General features: G+C 36.5%; 1 protein-coding gene across 1 annotated transcript in view; it reads left to right on the top strand.

The window, feature by feature from the left end:
• The window catches only part of rngtt (RNA guanylyltransferase and 5'-phosphatase), a 240,263-nt gene that overhangs the window by 161,265 nt on the left and 59,295 nt on the right, over nucleotides 1–19,703 (top strand). The window contains exon 13 of the mRNA XM_052025136.1: nucleotides 6,217–6,317. Coding sequence (XP_051881096.1) covers nucleotides 6,217–6,317 — 101 coding nt within the window. The remainder of the gene's footprint in view (nucleotides 1–6,216; nucleotides 6,318–19,703) is intronic.

Here is a 19,703-nt window from a genome sequence, read left to right as displayed (position 1 = left end):
TGTGGCAATCCATCAGGCTGTTTTATAACATAGAACATTACAGCACAGTACAGGCCCTTCGGCCCGCGATGTTGTGCCGACATTTTATCCTGCTCTACTATCTATCAAACCCTTCCCTCCCACATAGCCCTCCATTTCTCTACCATTCATGTGTCTATCTAAGAGTCTCTTAAATGTCCCTAATGTATCTGCCCCCACAACCTCTGCCAGCAGTGTGTTCCATGCACCCACCACTCTCGTTGTGGAAAAAAAACTTAACTCTGACATCCCTCTTATACCTTCCTCCAATCACCTTAAAATTATGCCCCCTTGTGTTAGCCATTTTCGCCCTGGAAAAAAGGCTCTTGACTGTCGGAAAAAAGGCTCTTGACTGTCCAAAAAAAGGCTCTGACTGTTTTGTCTTGGATCGTGTTGAGTTCTTGAGTGTTAAAGCTGCGATCATCCATACACGTAGAGAACATGCCATCGCACACCTGGTTTGTACCTTATTAAAGTTGAGAAGGTCCACTGTATTAATGCAACAACTAAAATTATTTTTTCTGAGCCATTTTCTTGATTAACAGGAGAAGTATTTCACTCTGCTACTTTGGAATGATCCTTATGGATCATATTAAGCAGTCATTAAGTAGTTGATAGAGAAGGAAATGAATGTTTCTTCACAAACAAAAGTTATATTTCCTGTCGTGCACTGTCTACCCCTTTTACTTTTGGACACTGGCACTCGAAACACATAAAATTCAATAAGCATCTTTTTTATTTTAATAATTGGTTAAAAAAAAATTTTTGTCACATGATATTGTGTGTATTAAGAGCAGTATTGCCATTGCTCAGCTGATTGGAAAATGAACATTGACTCACATTTAATGAAACTGAGTAAATTCGATAGCTTTCCGCAGTGGATATTTTATCCCCCACAAACTAAGTGCCGATCGCCTTTTGTTCAGTAATGAGTCTGTACATCCATATTTTTCTCATCTTCTGTTGCATTTTTTGCTTTCTTTCCACAATTTCACCCAAGCATTTTTTAAGAAATCTGTGTAAATTTGAGAATTTTAATAGGTCGTTCAACTATGGAGCAAGAACAGCAAGGCCATGCCTGATTCCTTCCTCCTTTAACTCCTAAAATTGTTCAGTAAATAATTGTTTGCATAATTGTTTCCAATCTTTTGGACCAATATTGTTTTATAACCCTTACAATTGTTTGTATATATTACATCCTCCACTTCATGAACCTTGTTAGCATGATAATTTTGTTAAAAGAGGTCACCATTGGCACAATATGCATACCAGCAGGCAACCTCCATTCATAGGACCATTGCCAAACACTCAGTAACAGTGTAATAGTGCATTTGCATTTCTGAATGTGCAGCTGTCGTTTGATGTCGTGTAATCCTGTGGAATAAAGCTGGTGTCTTTGGAAAAACAACTTAAGATCAATGGTATAAATGAGGTGTACAGCAGGACTGAGAGGCCTGTAGAAAAATAAACCACTCAATGAGCTGGCCTTTACATCTGAAAGTTCCCTTGGGCTTCTGAATTTTGTACTTGGAGCCCCTTGACTGATCTAAGAAGTGAGGAATTGCTGAAACACCCCTCCTTTTATACAGGTTACCAGTGTAGTTCATGCTGTCATTAGCACCTGGAGGGCAATGGGCAGGCTGGTAGATTACATTTAAGGAATAGAGCCTGCAGAAGTTCAGCAATGCTAATAAGATAGCCTTTTTTTAAATAAAGACAAAAATGAAAGCTGTGTTTAGCACAACCATAGGTAGTAATGAGCCTCATTTTGTTTTGCATTTGCTATTAAAACTCCTTCATCACAGCAAGGCACCAGCATTTCTGTGTTGTGACAAATATTTACATTTGCCCCTGTGTTTGGCTCATTTGTTATGAAAAATTGCATAGATTTATCCTGCTTTCTTTTAAAGTTAAATAGATTATTAAATGATGTAAGTAACACGACACTAAACCATTGACTTATGTTTCTGGGAAAATCTTTTGAAAGATAAATTTGATAAGCACCCTCTCTGAGACTCTTAAAGAAGTAACAGTAACAAGACTGTAGCTCAAACAAATGGAAGCCAAGATTATTGCGTTTGAAGAATCTTCCATTTATAAGCTACACCGTTTTATTAGAAACCTTGCATATGTTATCATCCTGTTAGTGAGTGGGGGTTTCCACCACACACAAAACTGAAATAAGGAATTTTAAAACCTAACTTGAAAAGAACCTGTGAGGTTAGGAAGGAGGATAAATTCAATGCAGTTTCCTAGAAATTGTGCTTTTGAGTTATAGCTGAAACCAGGAAGGGGTCAAATCATTATTCAAGTGTTCTCAGCCAGACATAAGAAATGTAAATGAATAAATTTACACAGACTCACTGAAAGTAATGTCCATCCAAATGAAAAATGTACCTGTCATAGGTACTGAGCTGCACAGATGAGTTTAAGGACCTTGAGCAGACCTATTCAGTCATTTTGTCACTTCTAACATATTTTCTTTCTGGTGTTGCAGAAAATGAAAATAGATGATTTTGAAGATTATGCCTTCACTTTGTTACTTGTACATTTGACATTCTGTATTACAAATGGCTAAACTAAGCTGGTGAAAAAGACTGACAAATGTACAATACTCAGTAATGTGATATTATATAGATAGTCCAGATCTTCTGATTTATATTTTAAAATCAAGACTAGATGTCTTCCCGATTATATATCCATTTATACTGAGCCTGCCATCACCTGACTTTCCACTTTGCTCAAAGATACCATGCAACTTCCACTTGCATAGTATCTTTAAATTGTAAACTACCCCACTGGCCTCCACAGAAGCTGCTTCAACCAAAAATTGTCCCGTAGCCATATAAGGAGATATCATCAAGTATTTCAATTTTACGGTTCAGTTTTGCTTTTATTTTTAAACTTTCATTCTAACCTCGATTTTCTTTCGTTGGCTTTGTTGTTTCCATCTTTTTAGCCCCACACAGATGGATGCATACATTACTCAATAATTCTACCTTTATGGTACAAATGCAGAGAGCTCCAAATATGTGAAGGGAAAGGGCAACATTGGCTATTTTTCAAAATATTTAGAATGGGAAAAATCATACTTGCAGGTAGTGGAATTCAAATCATCAAAATTAGATTTTGAAACAGAATTGAATTGTTTATTAATCATTCAGACATTTCTGTGGAAGTTTGAAGGAGGTGCTGAATTATATTATACTGGCTTAAAATAATTGGAGATTAGTTTTATCTAAAATTGTTCATGATACTTATCCATGTAAATTCTTTGGTTTTATGAATATTTGTTTTGCGTTCAATTTTGTGCTTTTGACCATCAGTTTGCAGCAGAGCAATTGTCATCTATGATTTATAGCTATTTTACATGGTCATTCTTTTCACATTCAAAGTATTTATTTATTTTAAAATTTCTGTTTTTGTGCTTTTATTTCTGTTCTTTTCTCCCTCCACATAGCTTCAGATGTGCCCAGTGCCAGTCCTCCAGCTGATGAGTTAATAAGTGGGCTGAAAAATACTTCACTGCCTTTGAAGGCTGAAAGGCAAATTAGTCAGCAGCAGGCGACACAAGAGGGATGATGGACTAAAGCTTTCCACTGTTTTTTTTCTCCCTCATTCATTCTCTCAATTTATTTTTTCTATTGAAGCTTCTGCCTATTCTCAAATCCCTCATCACCTCTCATTTTCTACACTTGCCCCTTCTTCTCTTGTTCTTTCCACCTTCTGCTTTCCACCTCCTTCTGTTCTTTACCACTCCTATCACTTTCCTTGCCTCTCCATCACACTTCCAACACCACACCTCCCTTTTCTTTCTTACTGTGTTTCCCACCATCTCTGTTGTTTCAACCCTTCTACTTTCCTCCACGTCATAACCCTCTTCAGATCTTCCATAATGCCTATCCCTTACACTTCTTAGATATCCTCTTTCTCTCCTGTTCTCTCGCCCCCTGCACCTGCCATCTCTTTCCTGATATTTCCCCTCTTCACAGACCAGTTCTCTCTCTGTTTTCTCTCTCTTCCTTTCCCATTTCCCATTTTTTTCACCTACACCACATTTTTTTCTGATTGCCCACCACTTTCCAATACCTTTTCTTCCTGGGTCTAAGTTCCCCCTTCAAGTTCCTCATGCAGTCCTCGCCCACCTCATTCTACTCTTGTCCCCCAAGCTTACCCCAGTCCTCCTCAACACCTTTGCCGTATTGTCCCATCTTCACTCTCAAACTAGACATAAAGATGTACTTAAGGACCAAAGAGTTAAACCAGACAAGAATGATACTATTATCAGATGGGGTGATGTTGGATTTCTCCATGTGTCATCCCTGGGGAGATGAGCTAATTAATTGTAACAATGAACCCTGTTCAGCATTTCTGTTCCTTTTAAGTGCTGCCCTAGGATAAGAAGTATTCTTCAGGCTTTGTTACTAAGATAGATGATAGATAATGATATAATCTGAAGTTCTGTTGCAAAATAATAATTTCCTAGCTCAATGTAGATGATGTATTTAAATTAAAATTTGCCAAAGCAGTAAATGGCAACTCATTGCGGGGTAAAACGCAAGATCAAAAATTACAGACCTGATGTAAGAATTGCAGATTGAGTATTTATTTGCTTAAACTGTTTTGAGAGTTAATACCACACATTTTATCTTGATTTCATTTGCTTGATGATGCTAAATGATTCCTAATATTTGAAATTTAGTCAGAAATTGATTAAATATTTTCATTCACATGAAAACAGCATTTTATATTGCAAGCAAATTTTTCTTAAGTTTTAAAAGTCATAATGCATTTTTTTAACTTTAAATTTGGTTTGGAAAACCAAAACTTTCTCCTGTTCCGTTTGTGTATCCCAAAAGTTTGTTTGCAAAACCGTTAACATTAGTAACTGCAAAACATGCACGATAATAAAAGTAAAAAATTATACCATCAAATGGAAATTCTTATAGACTATTGTTTTCATGGATTTGAAAAATTATTTCATTGTCATTATTCCTATCTTTGTTGCATCACTTCATTTAAAAATGTGGTTTTATAGTCCATATCTATTAAAGTCAACCTTTCATTATAATAAAATTCTGTTGGTGACTGCTATGAGGAGCTGGGCAATTTTTTGAGTTACAAAATATAGGTGGTTTGTGAATTCATGGGATTGCAAAATATATGTATATGTACCTATGTTATTTCCTGACACCACCTCTGCTATTCCAGTTTTAAGTTGGTTGAATGATACAACTGATGAACTAGGCGATTATTAAGAGCCACACATGCTGATATTGCTGCTCCTTCAGCTTATCACTATGCAGAGTCCTGATATCTAACTTTACTGCATTTGTGATCTTTTTTTTAAAAAAGGCAGTAGATTAATACATTCATATGTTTAGATTTCTTGAATTTACATCAGTTACAATCATATTATGTTGAAGGCGATCACTGAACGTCCTCATATGTAGTTGCTTCTTTGAGCATTGTCATCTTTATCCTGGGAATTGCTGAGTTCAGTAGAACAAATTGTAATTTCTGCATTGTGATTAGGAGAGTTGAATCCCAATTATATGTCAACATATTTGATATTCCATTTTGATACCTTGGGAATTCTTCAACTTTTGATGTCATTTTTAATGCTGTTTCCTTACCAGTTGGAATATAAGAAATGGAAACAGGAATAGGCTGTATATACTCTCAGACCTGTTCCAGTATTCAGTAGTTTTTTGGCTGCCCCTAATTCTAGGTGCTATCTAGAAAAAAAAACAGCCTTTCACCATTGACCATATCAATCCTTCTCAGAATCTTGTATATGTCAATGAAGTCACTTAACATTCTTTAAACTCCAGTGAGTACAGACTAATTCTCCCTAATGTCTACATCCTGGGAATCAATCTAGTGAACTATGTTGCAGTGATTCAATTCTTTGCTTATGAATGGAGATTAAAATTGCACATGATATTCAACATGGGGTCATACCAAAGCCCAGTCCAATTTCAGCAAGATCTTTTTATTTTTGTCCCCTTATCCCATGTGATAAAGATGCAATATCCTGGTGTTATCTACAGTTTGTATTCTTGTGGATATATCATTTCTTAACTGCTCTAAATATAGAATTATACGATTAGATAATTTAAATAGTCGGTGTTTTCTTGATCTATGCAGTGGAATAGAATAAATGTTTCTAAACACATTTTTTTAAACTTTGTATAGAAGTACAGGCCTGGTCGATGTGATGATATACTTAAGTGGAAACCTCCAAGCCATAATTCTGTTGACTTTCGTCTGAAAATAACAAAAGTAGGAGGAGAAGGGTGAGCAATATCTATAAAGATTTATTTTAATAACTTGTTTTCTGAAATCACGACCTGAAATGTTGTTTGCTAAACCTGTGGGTGGACTGCTTTTTCCGCTAACCTGTTTTATATATGACACTGATGAAGCACATAGAATTAAATACGGCATTTGAAGTATTTGCACAGTAGGGAAGAAAAGCATTCTTTTCAATAATGTAAAAGACTGGAGCTATTGATTTAATATTAAATTGAACTTAAGTTATGAAGGGTACAAATATAGGATTTGAGTAGAGACACAAGAAAGATATTTAGATTCATCATTAAAATTAAGGCTCTGAGGCATTCATTGTTTTTGATATTTTCCCAGGAACTAATTTCAATACTTTGCTGATCATTTAAATTTGAAGGCCTTCAAAGTGTCAAAAAAACCATATTTACTTGCACTAATCTTTAACATTTCTAATCTAAATTAATTGCTGTCAAGATTTTTGGTTTTGCTTTTAATGCCAAAATTTAGTAATTGAAATTCCAACGTAATCAGCTGCAAAGGAAATTCCCTAAGTCCTGATGAGATGCTGCAGCAACTAGATGGCATTGTAGCTGCAGTATATATTGTACCATTGTATCCTCTGACACTCTGGAAATCTCAAATGTGATGGATGGATGTAAAAGTTTAAGAGGGTTTGTCACATTCCAGATACTTATGTTAAATAAAAGATTAGAAAATCATGACAAAAAACATATAGAAATGTGTTCTTCAGCCTGTGGTATCCACTTCAAGTACTTCTGTTGGTTCTGAGTTCCACATTCTGACCACTCTCTGGGTACAAATATTCCACCTGAATTAGCTGTTTAATAATTATATTTATGGCTTTAATTTTGGTCTCCTGCAGAAATAGAAACATTGTCATTATGCCCACCCTATCAGAATTTTTTTGTCATATTAGTAACTAAAGAAGAGATCCAGTCTGTAAAATCTGCCCTCAAAGGAATAACTTCTCCATTTTGATATGATCATTGTAAAGTTCGTTTTACATTAAAGATGCTCTTTCCTAGATCTAAATTCTTTGTTAAATGTTCAACAGTGGTTTGTGCCACTGGGGTCAGGGGTCATAGTCTCTGAATTCAGGACAGATGACAAAAACATTTCTTTACCCAGAGAACACTGAATCTTTGGAATTCTCTACCCAAGAGGGCTGCAGAGGCTCAGTCACTGAATCTATTCAAGACAGAGATTGATAGAGTCTTTGATATTAAAAGAATAAAGAGGTGCATGGGGTCAGTTAAGGGAAAAGATCAACCGGGATCATAGTCAGTGGTAGAGCAGGTACAAAGGGCCATATGGCCTGCTCCTGCTATTTCTGTAGATTTGCAGTTATACATTTGTTTAAGAATTACTTTGGATTTCTCAACACTGTCTTCACTTGGGAATACCATGACTTCCAATACATTTAAAGCTCCATTTCTCATTCTACATTTTTTTAAACAATGATCAAGGAGAATTCAATTTATTTTGTCCCATTCTTTTCTGAAACGGAGGTAATATTTAGAGTTGTTTTTTTTTTAACTTGACGAAGGGGGTGAAGCCTGCTGCAGTTCGAGAGAATCAGTTTGATTGATATTAGCTCTATCTAAGCAATTATGCTGTAATAAAGTTTGAGAAAGTAGAATGTAATTATCAAAGTGGTAAATAAATGCTAGTAACTAGGAAATTGTACATTTTCAGAGAAACCTTTTACCTTGTAATTTTGCATCACTTGTAAATAGGGAAGAGACATTTGCTGCTGCAGTGCTTCACGAGCACCCTTATGTGACTTTGCTTTATAAAGTATTAAAATATTTCATTGTCCCAAAAAGAGAGATTCATCCGGTTATAAAGATGTGAATATCTCATGTATTCATTGTGTTCTGCAGTAGTAAGGGATGTAGTGGCTAAAACAAAGTTTGGAGTGTGTTGTGAAGCAGTGTTGTGTCACGTTCCCAGAATGAATTGTTTATTGGAGCATATGTGACAGAATTATTCATATATGAATAGCATTTTTATTTTATCTGGTAAAGTTGAACTGTCATAAATTGAACGGCAACTTCTATTCTGTCAAACTATTTGATTTTAGTATGCACAACACATAGATCTGTTGCTGATCAATAGAGAGTATCTCTTAAAAGTATAAACACTTACGGACATCCAAATGATAAACACATCCTGTTTGCAGGAGAAGTTGTTCTCCACAATGATCTTTCATGTATTTCATAACTCCGTATAGTATGACTGTGCATGGACTGATTCTACTAATGAATTGCTGAGTTTTATTAGCCACAGGTTGATTTGGATTACCAATATAATTGAATTATTGCAAACTTCTGAGTTTGCATATGACACACAAGTACATGGAATATAATATTTGCTCTAAAACACTAATAGATAATTTTTCCCCAGTGCAAAATATCAGACCCACTGTTAATTGTAAATGTTTGCATATCACTGGCTCTTCACCATTTCATTCGTTTCTTTTTTTAAAAAAAATCTTTGCCACATGAAAGAATTGGTAATATTGAAATAAAGTTCTTGGTACCCCTGGCACAATGCACAATTATTATTCAAATATTTTAAAATGTTTTACTGTGAACATAAATGCTTTATGCATTTCATAAATTACTGCTTCTCTTTAACCATAAGCTGATATTTTATTCTGTATCCTTTCCATTGCTCAACTGCCTAATATTGCCCTTTCCTGCATCTACTTCACTGGTCCCCTTGCCATCTTATCCATCAGCTAATCCAGAACACACTCAGCTGGTTTACCAAGTTGACACCCCGTCCTTGTTGATCTATATTAGCTCCTGATCGCACAGTTTTTGAAATGTTACTTGTGTATCTAAATCCCTTTATACCCAGATCCTCATCCAGCATGAGATGCCACCGTGTTCTTCTGACTCTTGCCACTATTAATTCTCCTCTTTTTTTCCCCCTTATTTAGCTTTCTTATCTATTGAATATATGATTGTTTAGGAAGTATATACTTTCCCTCTGTGGGCTTAAGTCATAAACTAAATGTATCTGACACTTATTTGGTCATGCATAAATTGTGATAATGAACTACAAACACAGATAGCCATGAGTGATGATAACTGAAATATGGATCAAAAAAAGAGAAAGAATTGGGCACTTAATTTTCCTGGATACCAGATGTTGAAAGGAAGGAAGAATAAAATGGTGGTGTAGTAATACTGATTGTGGAAGATATAATGAGAGAAAGGGGATGTCCTTGACTGGTCAATGGGAATTTGTGGAGTTAGAATTAAGAAGGATGCCACCATGTTTCAATTAAGAGCTTCTAAGTAAGAGGGGAGCTAATTTCAAGGGGCCGAGAGGTATTCTGGCCAAGGTAAAATGAAACGAAATGTTGGCTGGTGAAACTGTAATGAACTTTATTGAGGACTTTAAAGAAGACATGTTTCAGGTACATGCTAGGTATGTTGCCACATATACAACATCTTGGGTGGCAAACAGAATGTGATGAAACATTAAAAGGAATTGTGTGATGCATGTCAGATGAATAATTCAAGTGAGAACCAGGTTGAAGTGATAAGGAAAATAAAGCAGGCAAGGAGGGAATATGGGGAAAAACATGCTAGTTAACATGGGTGATATTTGGATACCCTTTTATGGGGGAGAAAAGGTATTCAAAAATCATTCATGTTAACTACCAAAGGGTAGCAAGAGGAGAGATGGGTAGTTTAGGGGCAGAGAAGATGATCTATGGAGAGCTGATGGAGACATGGCTGGGGTACTTGATGGCCATTTCATATTGATCTTTTCGAGGGAAAAGAAGCTGCCAAAATCTTACGGATAGTAGAGATGTGGTGAAAATTGTTTAAGGAGTTGTTACTGGAAAAACTGGCTGTGCTTAAAGTAAATACTGTATATAACCTGGTCCAGATGAGATGCACCCTGGATTTTTGAGTGAAGTGCTTGCAATAATCTTTGTCCTTCTGAGACATAGGAGGTACTAGATGACTGGAATGGCAAACATGACTCCTTTGTTCAAAATGGGTGTAATGACATACCTCATAACCATAGGCCAGTCAGTTTAAGTTTGGTCGTGAGGAAGTAACAATTATAGGGGGAAAAAATCACAGGCACCTAAAGATATTTGAATTAATAAAGTAGAGGCACAACCTGATCATTTTGGGGTGGGGGGGAGGAATCATGTTTTACTCATGTGATTGAATTTTTGATGAGGTTAAGAGAAAAGGTTGAAGAGAATTTATTAGATACTTGGATTGTCTACTTGGATTTTTAGAATACATTTGACACAGTCTGCCAGAAGGGCAAATTAGCATACTTGGGACTGTGGAATAAAGGATTCAGTATGAATATCAAATAGATTTGCAGACAGAAACCACAAATCCAGTGTAAATGGTTGTTTATCAAACTGGAGGATGGTGGACAGTGATGTTTCCTCAGGGTCAGTGTTAGAACCATTGCTTTTTTTGATACTGTACTTGTTAATAAGTTGAATGTGGTTTTACAGGATAAAATTTCAAAATTTACAGATGTCACAAAATTTGAGAGCTGTGGTAAACAGTGGATAGTGATAGATTCCTGGAGAAACTGGGGTCATTCACCCTGGAGAGTTCGCAAATGGTTCTTGGACTGGGGACACAGATTTAAAATGATGGACAAAGGGCACAGGCTATGTGTGGAAAATCATCCTTAAGTAGAGCGGTCATGATATGGAATGATGTCTATAAGGGTGATTACAAACAGTTGATTAGGGCATTCAAAATTATCTTCCCTCAAGTGCCTATCCAATTTAAACACTGAGGAGGAATTGCAACAGAGAGCTGTTAGAGACTTGATGGGCCAAATAGCTGCTGTCTACATTGTAATGAATCCGTGTAATTGAAAGGGTTCAGGACTGAATAGTATTCATGATGAGTGTCCTGCTTGTGAAATAAAGGTTGTGCTTCTCTGGTTAGGTCTATCATTGTTAACTGAAGCTGAGAAAAGGGACAATTTATCATGCAATTTGTAGTGCTGCAACTGATCTGTGCTTGATTAAAGCCATCTTTTGTCTTGATGAACACAAAAAAATATATACTATTGAATTGAACTCCATCGATCAAAATGCCAAGTCTAATGGAATGTCTGAAACAAAGTTATGCACATCTATTGGTCTTTCCTTATTTTTTGCTTTAACATTGTTAATCAGAATCGGCTTGAGAGCAGACATTTTGAGGAGAATAACTAGTTTAGTGCTTGTGCTGTTCCACTTCAGTGCTGACATAAGTAGCTGTAGGGATCTGTCTACTTGTCTACATATGATATTGTAGAAAAGCTGAATCAAGACCAAGTAACTGTTCCCTAGAGCCCTCCAGTCAACTGTTTGAGAGCCTAATACATGAGAACAAAAGAAATGAGCAAGGTACAGTCATCTATGGCAGTGATAGATATCAGGCCCAGAATTGATCAGCTCCATACCTCCCTTTCTTAAAAATAAGTAGAGTTATTGATATATTTGTGATTTGGCACTTTAGAAAATTGCTCTTTGTATGTGTATTGCTCAAGGTTCTTTACCTGTGGCCACATCCCTGGAAACTGAACACTGAACAACTCTTGGCTCCTTCAAACTTTATTTTCTTACTCAGCTTAGAAATAATTGCTGTGGATTTTTGTTTGCATTATTCATATATGATTAATATTTTGGAAAGTAGGGAGATTGTATACAAAGTTGAATCTTTGCCTTGTCTGTTAGGAAAGATTTTTTTTTTGTCTTTTCCTCTTTGTGAGGTGTATTGTAAAACAGAAGATGCATACAAGCTATTAACACAGATTAACTAGTTTATACTTTTCTACATCCTGTGCGAATGCAACCAATTTAGCTTGAACCTCAGCATAAATATGGAAATACACAACCCTATAACATGTCTGACATTATATAAGATTAAATTTAAAACTTTAAGTATTGCCATAGAAGCTGAAGTATTATTCAGAATTATTTTCCACTTAAGTGACCACTCAATTAGAACAATAAAGAATTACAGGATTTTAAGTTTCACAGAAATACTCATCAGAATTTTGTCAGTTATGTTTAAGCAAAGGCAGAAAGACACATTCACCTTAAAGTTTGCTGACCAAGCCTTACATTACGTGCATTTTTCTTTCATGAAACTGTGACTAAATTAATATTTTAATTACTTATGAGAAACTCAATCCTATGTTCTGTAGTGACTACATGGATAGTGCATACTATTATCCAGAATGAATTAGAAAACTAATTCATCTTACTTAATCTTTATCCAGAAAAAGCAGTAACATGTTGCCTATTTCTGATCAGATACATGTGTGTCTAGACTGTGGCACAATTTTTATACATGTTTATTCCATGTCACTTGCCACCTTGTTTGTACCAAATGCAACCAATTCTATTTAATGTGTTTCACTTTATTATCATGTAAGAGAGCAGTCTTTCAAACATTCGCTGTGATAAAAATTGTGATGATTGATGCTGCATTGTGAAAAGATGGCTGTGGATGCCATCTACTTCTATACATTGGAAGAGAACTTGAAGATAGAATCACCTCTGCTCAGTTCCACACATTGTTTATTTCCAGAAGAACAGAACTGAAAAGTAGGGAGGTTGGGCTAAATTTAAATTGGACTTGGAGTAGCCCACATTTGGACCTCTCTGCACACTTCAAATTTCCATAATATGGAAAGAGGCACCAGAGAAGGTTCAAAAAGCACTTTATAAAGGGGATCCAGAACTAGGAAAGGGTGAACAGGCTAGGCCTCTGTTTCTTGAAAAGAAGTTGAGGAGTGATGTAATAAAAGTATTCAAATTTATAAAAGAGTTGAAAGGAATAGGCATAAAGGGAGTGTTTTTTTGGGGGGGAATAGCTAAACTAGAGGCTATCAATATGAGATAATTGGCATGAAATCAAATAGGGAACTCAAGAAACTTCTGCCAATAAGTGGGCAAAATGTGAAAAGGGGAATGGTTATTGCCAAATAAGATGGAATGATTGAGAGGAAGCTATACAAACAAATGAGGGAAAAGGGAATTAAAGGTAGATGTTGTAAGATGAAGTAGGATTGCTGAAGTCTCTGATGAAGCATTAGTGTCAGTGTGGACAGGTTGGTCCACATTTCTGTGAAATTAAAAGCAAGTTACGCAATGGATTAGCAAGTGAGGTTTTAAGTGTGCAATAAATTGAATACATGAACATCATAAAGACTTGAAGAGAAAACTGCTGGAAATCTGAAATAAAAACAGATTGCTGGAAATATTCAACAGATGAAGCAGCTTCTGTGGAGAGGGCAATCATTGGAACCGAGAAAAGTTGGTTATGAAACAAATGCAGGTAGGGTTGGAGAGAACAAAACTGAATATCTCTGATAGAATTTAGTGTAGAAGAGATTGAATGACAGAATTAGTGGTGGAGCTAATTGATAGAAGTGGTAGAAGCAAGAGGTGTTTCTAGGGATGTGTAAATAACAGATAACAAATAGGATCTGAAACTCAGAAGAGAGAAAGTAATCAAGTGAATGCTGGAAAGTGGTGATGCAATGCTGGAATGGCCGTTAACTGAAATTGTTGAATTCATTGCTGAGACCAAAAACCAATAATGTGCTTGCTTAGAAGATGAGGTGTTATTTCATGAGCTTACATTGGGCTTTGTTAGAACAAAGTGGGGGACTGAAAATGGAGAAGTCAGAGTGGGTGTGGGCTGGATACTTAAAAGGACAGGCAACTGGAAGCTCAGAATGAAGCCTGCAGGCTGAATGGAGGTGTTCTGAAAAGCAGTTAGCCAATCTGCATCTGGTTACCAGAAGTGAAATGAGGAGACCACATTGTGAGAGCAAATTGCAGTATGACAAATTGAAAGAAGTGTAAATGCTTCATCATTCTGACTTCTTGTTCTCCGAATGTCATGGATTAAGAGAATGTCACTGAGCAAATATAACAGAATAGATATCCTGCCCCAGACCCCAATCCCCTTTCTACTACCAGTAAAAAAAAGACTTTTGTTGAAGGTTGTTTAGAAGTACCACAGTATTTTCATTTCAAGTTCTGTAGTCTTGCTCTTGTTGTGGTAAAACAATTTAACGGTTGTGGAAGTGCGGAAATTAATCAAGTTTATTGAATAGTTTGAATTTGAGCTCTTGTATTATGAATAAAGTTGCTGGAACAAGTTACTGATTAATTATTTCCTGTTTTTCTACTGGTTTCCCCTGTTTAATTTCCACCAAATATTTTAGTTTCTTTTGGTTTCAGGGCCTATTGATTGGACATGGCAGTAGTAATTGTACGGATAGTTCTTCAAAGCTTTTAGATTAATTGAGTGATGTTGTTAGCAAGACTTTTCATTTGGATAGATAGCTTTGAAATACTGAATCGTTTGGGTTTAGTTTTATAATAATGGAATAGTTTTCTTTTGTAGCTCTTCAAAGCAATCACATTGTTGTTTTGTTCTAAACTAATGGCAGTAATGTGAATTTCAAACCTATACCAGTTTTTTTTGGCTGTATAAAATTGTCCTGAAATGTCACTGCACAATGATACTTCAAAGAAACCACTTGTGTTGCAAATATTTGGAATGCATAATTCCAAAATACAGCCTTGAAAGATGGTAATTGTTTCAAATATGAAAGTAAAATTAATATCATCCAAATGTATTAACATAATAATGAAACTTTACAATTTAAAACAGTGCTAATGCTTTCAACATCCTAGTGATCATTTGAGAAATATCACATAACCCATTGAATTAATCTGCTCTTGGAATGAAAGCTCAACTTTTGGACTGCACAGATGTTAACACTCATTTACTTTGAAGGTTGATCCCATAATTTGGCAACATAGAAACTGAAAATAGCCACTTTTCTCAACATTTTTTGATGTTGACAGTGTGGCTTGGATTAAAATCTCATAAGCAAGACAATTATTTAAAATGGTTCTTACTCCATTTCTGAATTGCTCCCAACTTCCAAATCATAATCTCGTACTTAAATTTCCAAATCTTGTTTTCCCTGTTTTAAAAGTAATATCTAATTCCTCATCTATTCCCAACATTTTAAAACTCCTCTTCAGCAATCAGTCATTTATCTCAATCAACCTTTAATTATTCTTGTGGCAACTTTGAAATATTCTCTCATGTCATTTACCATTACAGCAGCTTCTGATTTCCCTTTTTTCCTTTATTATACTTCCCATTGACTGGATTCGAGTCATCATTTAAGAATTGTGTTCATTTTTTTTTCGAGATGTTGGTGATGCTGGCTTGCCCATTCCTCATTGCATTTATTGGTATTGGTTTATTATTGTCACTTGTACCGAGGTACAGTGAAAAGCTTGTCTTACAAACCAATCGTACAGGTCAATTCATTACACCGTGCAGTTACATTGAGTTAGTACAAAGTGCATTGATGTAGTACAGGTAAAAACAGTAGCAGTACAGAGCAAAGTGTCACAGCTACAGAGCAAGTGCAGTGCAATAAGGTGCAAGGTCACAACAAGGTAGATCGTGAGGTCATAGTCCATCTCATTGTATAAGGGAACTGTTCAATAGTCTTATCACAGTGGGGTAGAAGCTGTGCTTAAGTCTGGTGGTACGTGCCCTCAGGATCCTGTATCTTCTACCCAATGGAAGAGGAGAGAGGAGAGAATGTCCCATTTAAGAAGCAGTGAGGTACTTCCTTGAATATCAGCAGTTCTTCTGATGAAGATACTGCCAGTGTTGTTGGGGAGGGAATTCCAGGGTTTAAACTCAGCGAAGTAAATTTCCAGCTCAGGATGGCACGTGAGTCAGAAGAGAGCCAGCAGATGATGGTATTCCCCCTACTCTCCTTGTCATGTCATTGGTGGTTAAGATCTTGGGTTTGAGAAGTGCTGTCACAGTAGCCTAAACAAGCATCCACGGTGCATTATGTAAATGGCACACATTGCAGACACTGTCACAAAGATGGAGGGAAAAAATGTCTGAGGTAGCTTCATAGAATTGAACAGCATGGAACCAGGTCCTACAGCCCAACTCGTCCATGCCAACCAAGATAACCCCATTTGCCTGCATTATAATGAGATCTGGAATCAACTGCTTCTGATAAAACAAAACCGAGCAATTGGTAAATAGATTGTCATTGAGTGTATTTCGCTCAATAGCACTATCACAGACATCTTCCATCACTTAATTGATGATTGGGAGTGGACTGAGTGACGGTGGGGTGGAGGGAGTGGTGTAATTAGCTGTATTGTTCTGGTGTCTTGTACATTATTAAGGGTGCTGCTGCTAACTAGTTCTGATCTCTAACCAACTAACCACCAGTATAAAGTAATTGGTCGTTTATCCCATTTGCTGCTTATAGGCTCCTGCAGTGCACAATAGTTTTTGAATAGTTACACAATAATTGTCTCTTAGCCCCCGAATCTGATATCATTTTGTCATAACTGCCTTAAAGCATGAGGTACTTCATTGATACGAGTCTATTCTATTTGCATCTGCCTGTTCTCAACCCTGTCCTTCTCTCCTGCTTTGCCCCCTCCCCTCTCTCTCTGCCCCTCCGTTCCCCTCTCTCTCCTTGTTCCTCTATCTGCCCGCCACCCCCTTCCCCTCTCTCTCCCCCCTTCCCCTCTCTCTCCCCCCTTCCCCTCTCTCTCCCCCCTTCCCCTCTCTCTCCCCCCTTCCCCTCTCTCTCCCCCCTTCCCCTCTCTCTCCCCCCTTCCCCTCTCTCTCCCCCCTTCCCCTCTCTCTCCCCCCTTCCCCTCTCTCTCCCCCCTTCCCCTCTCTCTCCACCCTTCCCCTCTCTCTCCACCCTTCCCCTCTCTCTCCACCCCCCCTTCCCCAAATACGGTCCATGGTACACCCAACTCAACTAAAGGTTCTGTTGTATTAACATGCAAATTACAATACTTCAGAAAGCAATTAAACCAAAGGTAGAACTGGTTTTTTCATAAGAACTATTTAATTATGCTTCTCTCACCATACCCTGCACTGTTTTACTTTGCTCTTCATGTTAAAATATTTATTTTTTGTATAACTTATCAGCGTCTGTCTTAATTAATAATTTATGATTCACATTGCTTTCTTAGTGATCATGCATTCATGTCCATTATCACAAATTGACCTATTGTTCATCCTCTTAAAATATTTCAGTTTATACTAGCGAAAGTATATATGATTGAAACTTAACTCAAAAGATTTAAAAGATTGTTGTTACTGAGAGTTGAGTAACATACTTTCTTTCCTTCCCTCATCTGATTTCTGCTAATTAATTTGTTAATATTGCCAATGTTCCAAAGTCAACTGGTGCCTTGCAGTGAAATTAAGCCTGTTTTGTAAGATTTTGCAAGCTCTTCTTTGGATATTCATTTAAGACAGTGTGTTTAATCAGGTTTAAGGTCTGATTTCTATATTTCAAAATCCTGACGTGTGTGTACTTTGAGTGCACATTTACCATATGACCCTGTCACAAGCTGTTTCCCCACATTGGTATATGTTAAAACTGGCACTTGATGTACAGAACACACTAAGTTCAGAAGAAACTGTGATACTATACGAATTCTGCTTGACACAATAAAACAAAAATTTTTTCCAAAACTATTTTGTGGAAATGTTACTTAAAGTGCAAGAATTGGGTCTACAGAATGAATTGTGTGAACTTATTGCAATTGTTATGAAACGATGAATCTGTGTTCCATCATGTTGCCTGTGCTTTGTAACTCGAGTTGACCTTGTGGCGTTATTTTTTCATGTTTGTGTAGCTTATTAGCAAGTAAACATCCTCAGCTTGGGACGGCACAGTAGCATAGCAGTTAGTGCGATGCTATTACAGCGCCAGCGATCAGGGTTCAATTCCCGTCGCTGTCTGTAAGGAGTTTGTGCGTTCTCCTGTGTCTGGGTGGGTTTCCTCCTACATAGCAAAGATGTACGGGTAGGTTAATTTGGGTTTAAAACGGTCGGCGCGGACTTGTTGGGCCGGAAGGGCCTGTTACCACGCTGTAAATAAAATTTAAAAAAAAGCTACTACAGTCAGACCATTAAAATGACATCTCATACTTCAGCGTGTGCTCATTATGCTCCAGAATGCCCATGGCAAAGGTGATAACTGAAGCCTATCTCCAGGGGAACAGATAGCCTTTTGCATTATATGTGGGGCATCTTTGATTGACAGCCTTTTGTTATTTTCCTCAATCGTCTTTTTAAAAAAAATCTTGCTTTTTGCACATGAACTGATTTTTTAAAAGGATTCGAACAAAGTACATCTGTCCTTGAAAGCTGTACTTTGGGCTATTTTAGAAGAAGTATTGCTTGTGATGTGGAATTCTTTTGCTAGATTATTATAAGGGATTAATTGCAAGCCTTTGTTGAATATCTTTTTTTATTTGTTAACCTTTAGAATGCTAGTCACGTATACATAATAGGAGAAGGTGCTGCTGACATGTATCAGGAAGTGTTTGATTTGCAGCTTCTGATTCTTGCCCAGTCTGGTACTCTGAAAAGCTTGCAGCTTCTATCTCTATCTCTTATTTTCTCTGTTTCTGTCATGGTAATGGAGTGAGAAAGCTTAGTGATGTTTGAACTATGACCTAATTCATTTTGTAAAAAAAAATAAAAGTGCCCAATTGTATTTTGTGTTGCCCACTCCTTTGTTATAGTACTGCTCACCCTATCAATTTTTCCTTTGTTAATATGGTATTTTGGGTTGGGCCAAAAAAAGATGTGATTGCCTCAGTTTTTTAGTATTCAAGCATTTTATTACATTAATTTTCAATATAGTACAATAGATGTCTGTATATTCTTGGTGCCTGATGAAACAATTGAGTGCACTTTTTTCTAAATATTTATTCTTGATAATTAATATTTATTTCCATTTGGCGCTGATGATCCCTTCCTAGGATAAAAGTTTCCAGGGGGCATTCATAATCTAATTCCAATTGTTGACAAGTTTGGATTATTAAATAATCCATTTTGATTTGTTAGCTATTTTGAGACTATTATTGCACTGCTTCAATCAGATCTTTTTTCTCACAGCTTGCTAATCCTAATGATATTTATCTTCATAGCTAGGCAGAAAAAACTTCAAGTGATTTCTATAATGATAACTGATTAACTTGTGTAACTATCTTAATCACTTTTAGCATCCACTCACACGTGGCCTTTCAAGTGCAGATTTCATAATCATTTTGTCTTGCATAAATCCTTTAAGTCCACCAAATTCTTAGGGAGAAATCAACAGAGATAGTAACAGGCTGGGGAAAAAATACTTTCTTAAAATTGCAGTAAAGGCTGTATGTAATTGAGAGCATTTTCACATTTCAAAAGATCACATTGGTGAGTTTTTTTTTTGCTGAATTCATTTCTGAAATTTATTTACAAAGTTAGAATTATCTTCATGACATC

Source organism: Pristis pectinata, chromosome 10 (assembly GCF_009764475.1).
Source record: "Pristis pectinata isolate sPriPec2 chromosome 10, sPriPec2.1.pri, whole genome shotgun sequence".
In the NCBI taxonomy this organism is placed as follows: domain Eukaryota; kingdom Metazoa; phylum Chordata; class Chondrichthyes; order Rhinopristiformes; family Pristidae; genus Pristis; species Pristis pectinata.
The sequence above is the reverse complement of the archived record's forward strand: the minus strand, read 5'-3'. Positions and strand labels throughout refer to the sequence as shown.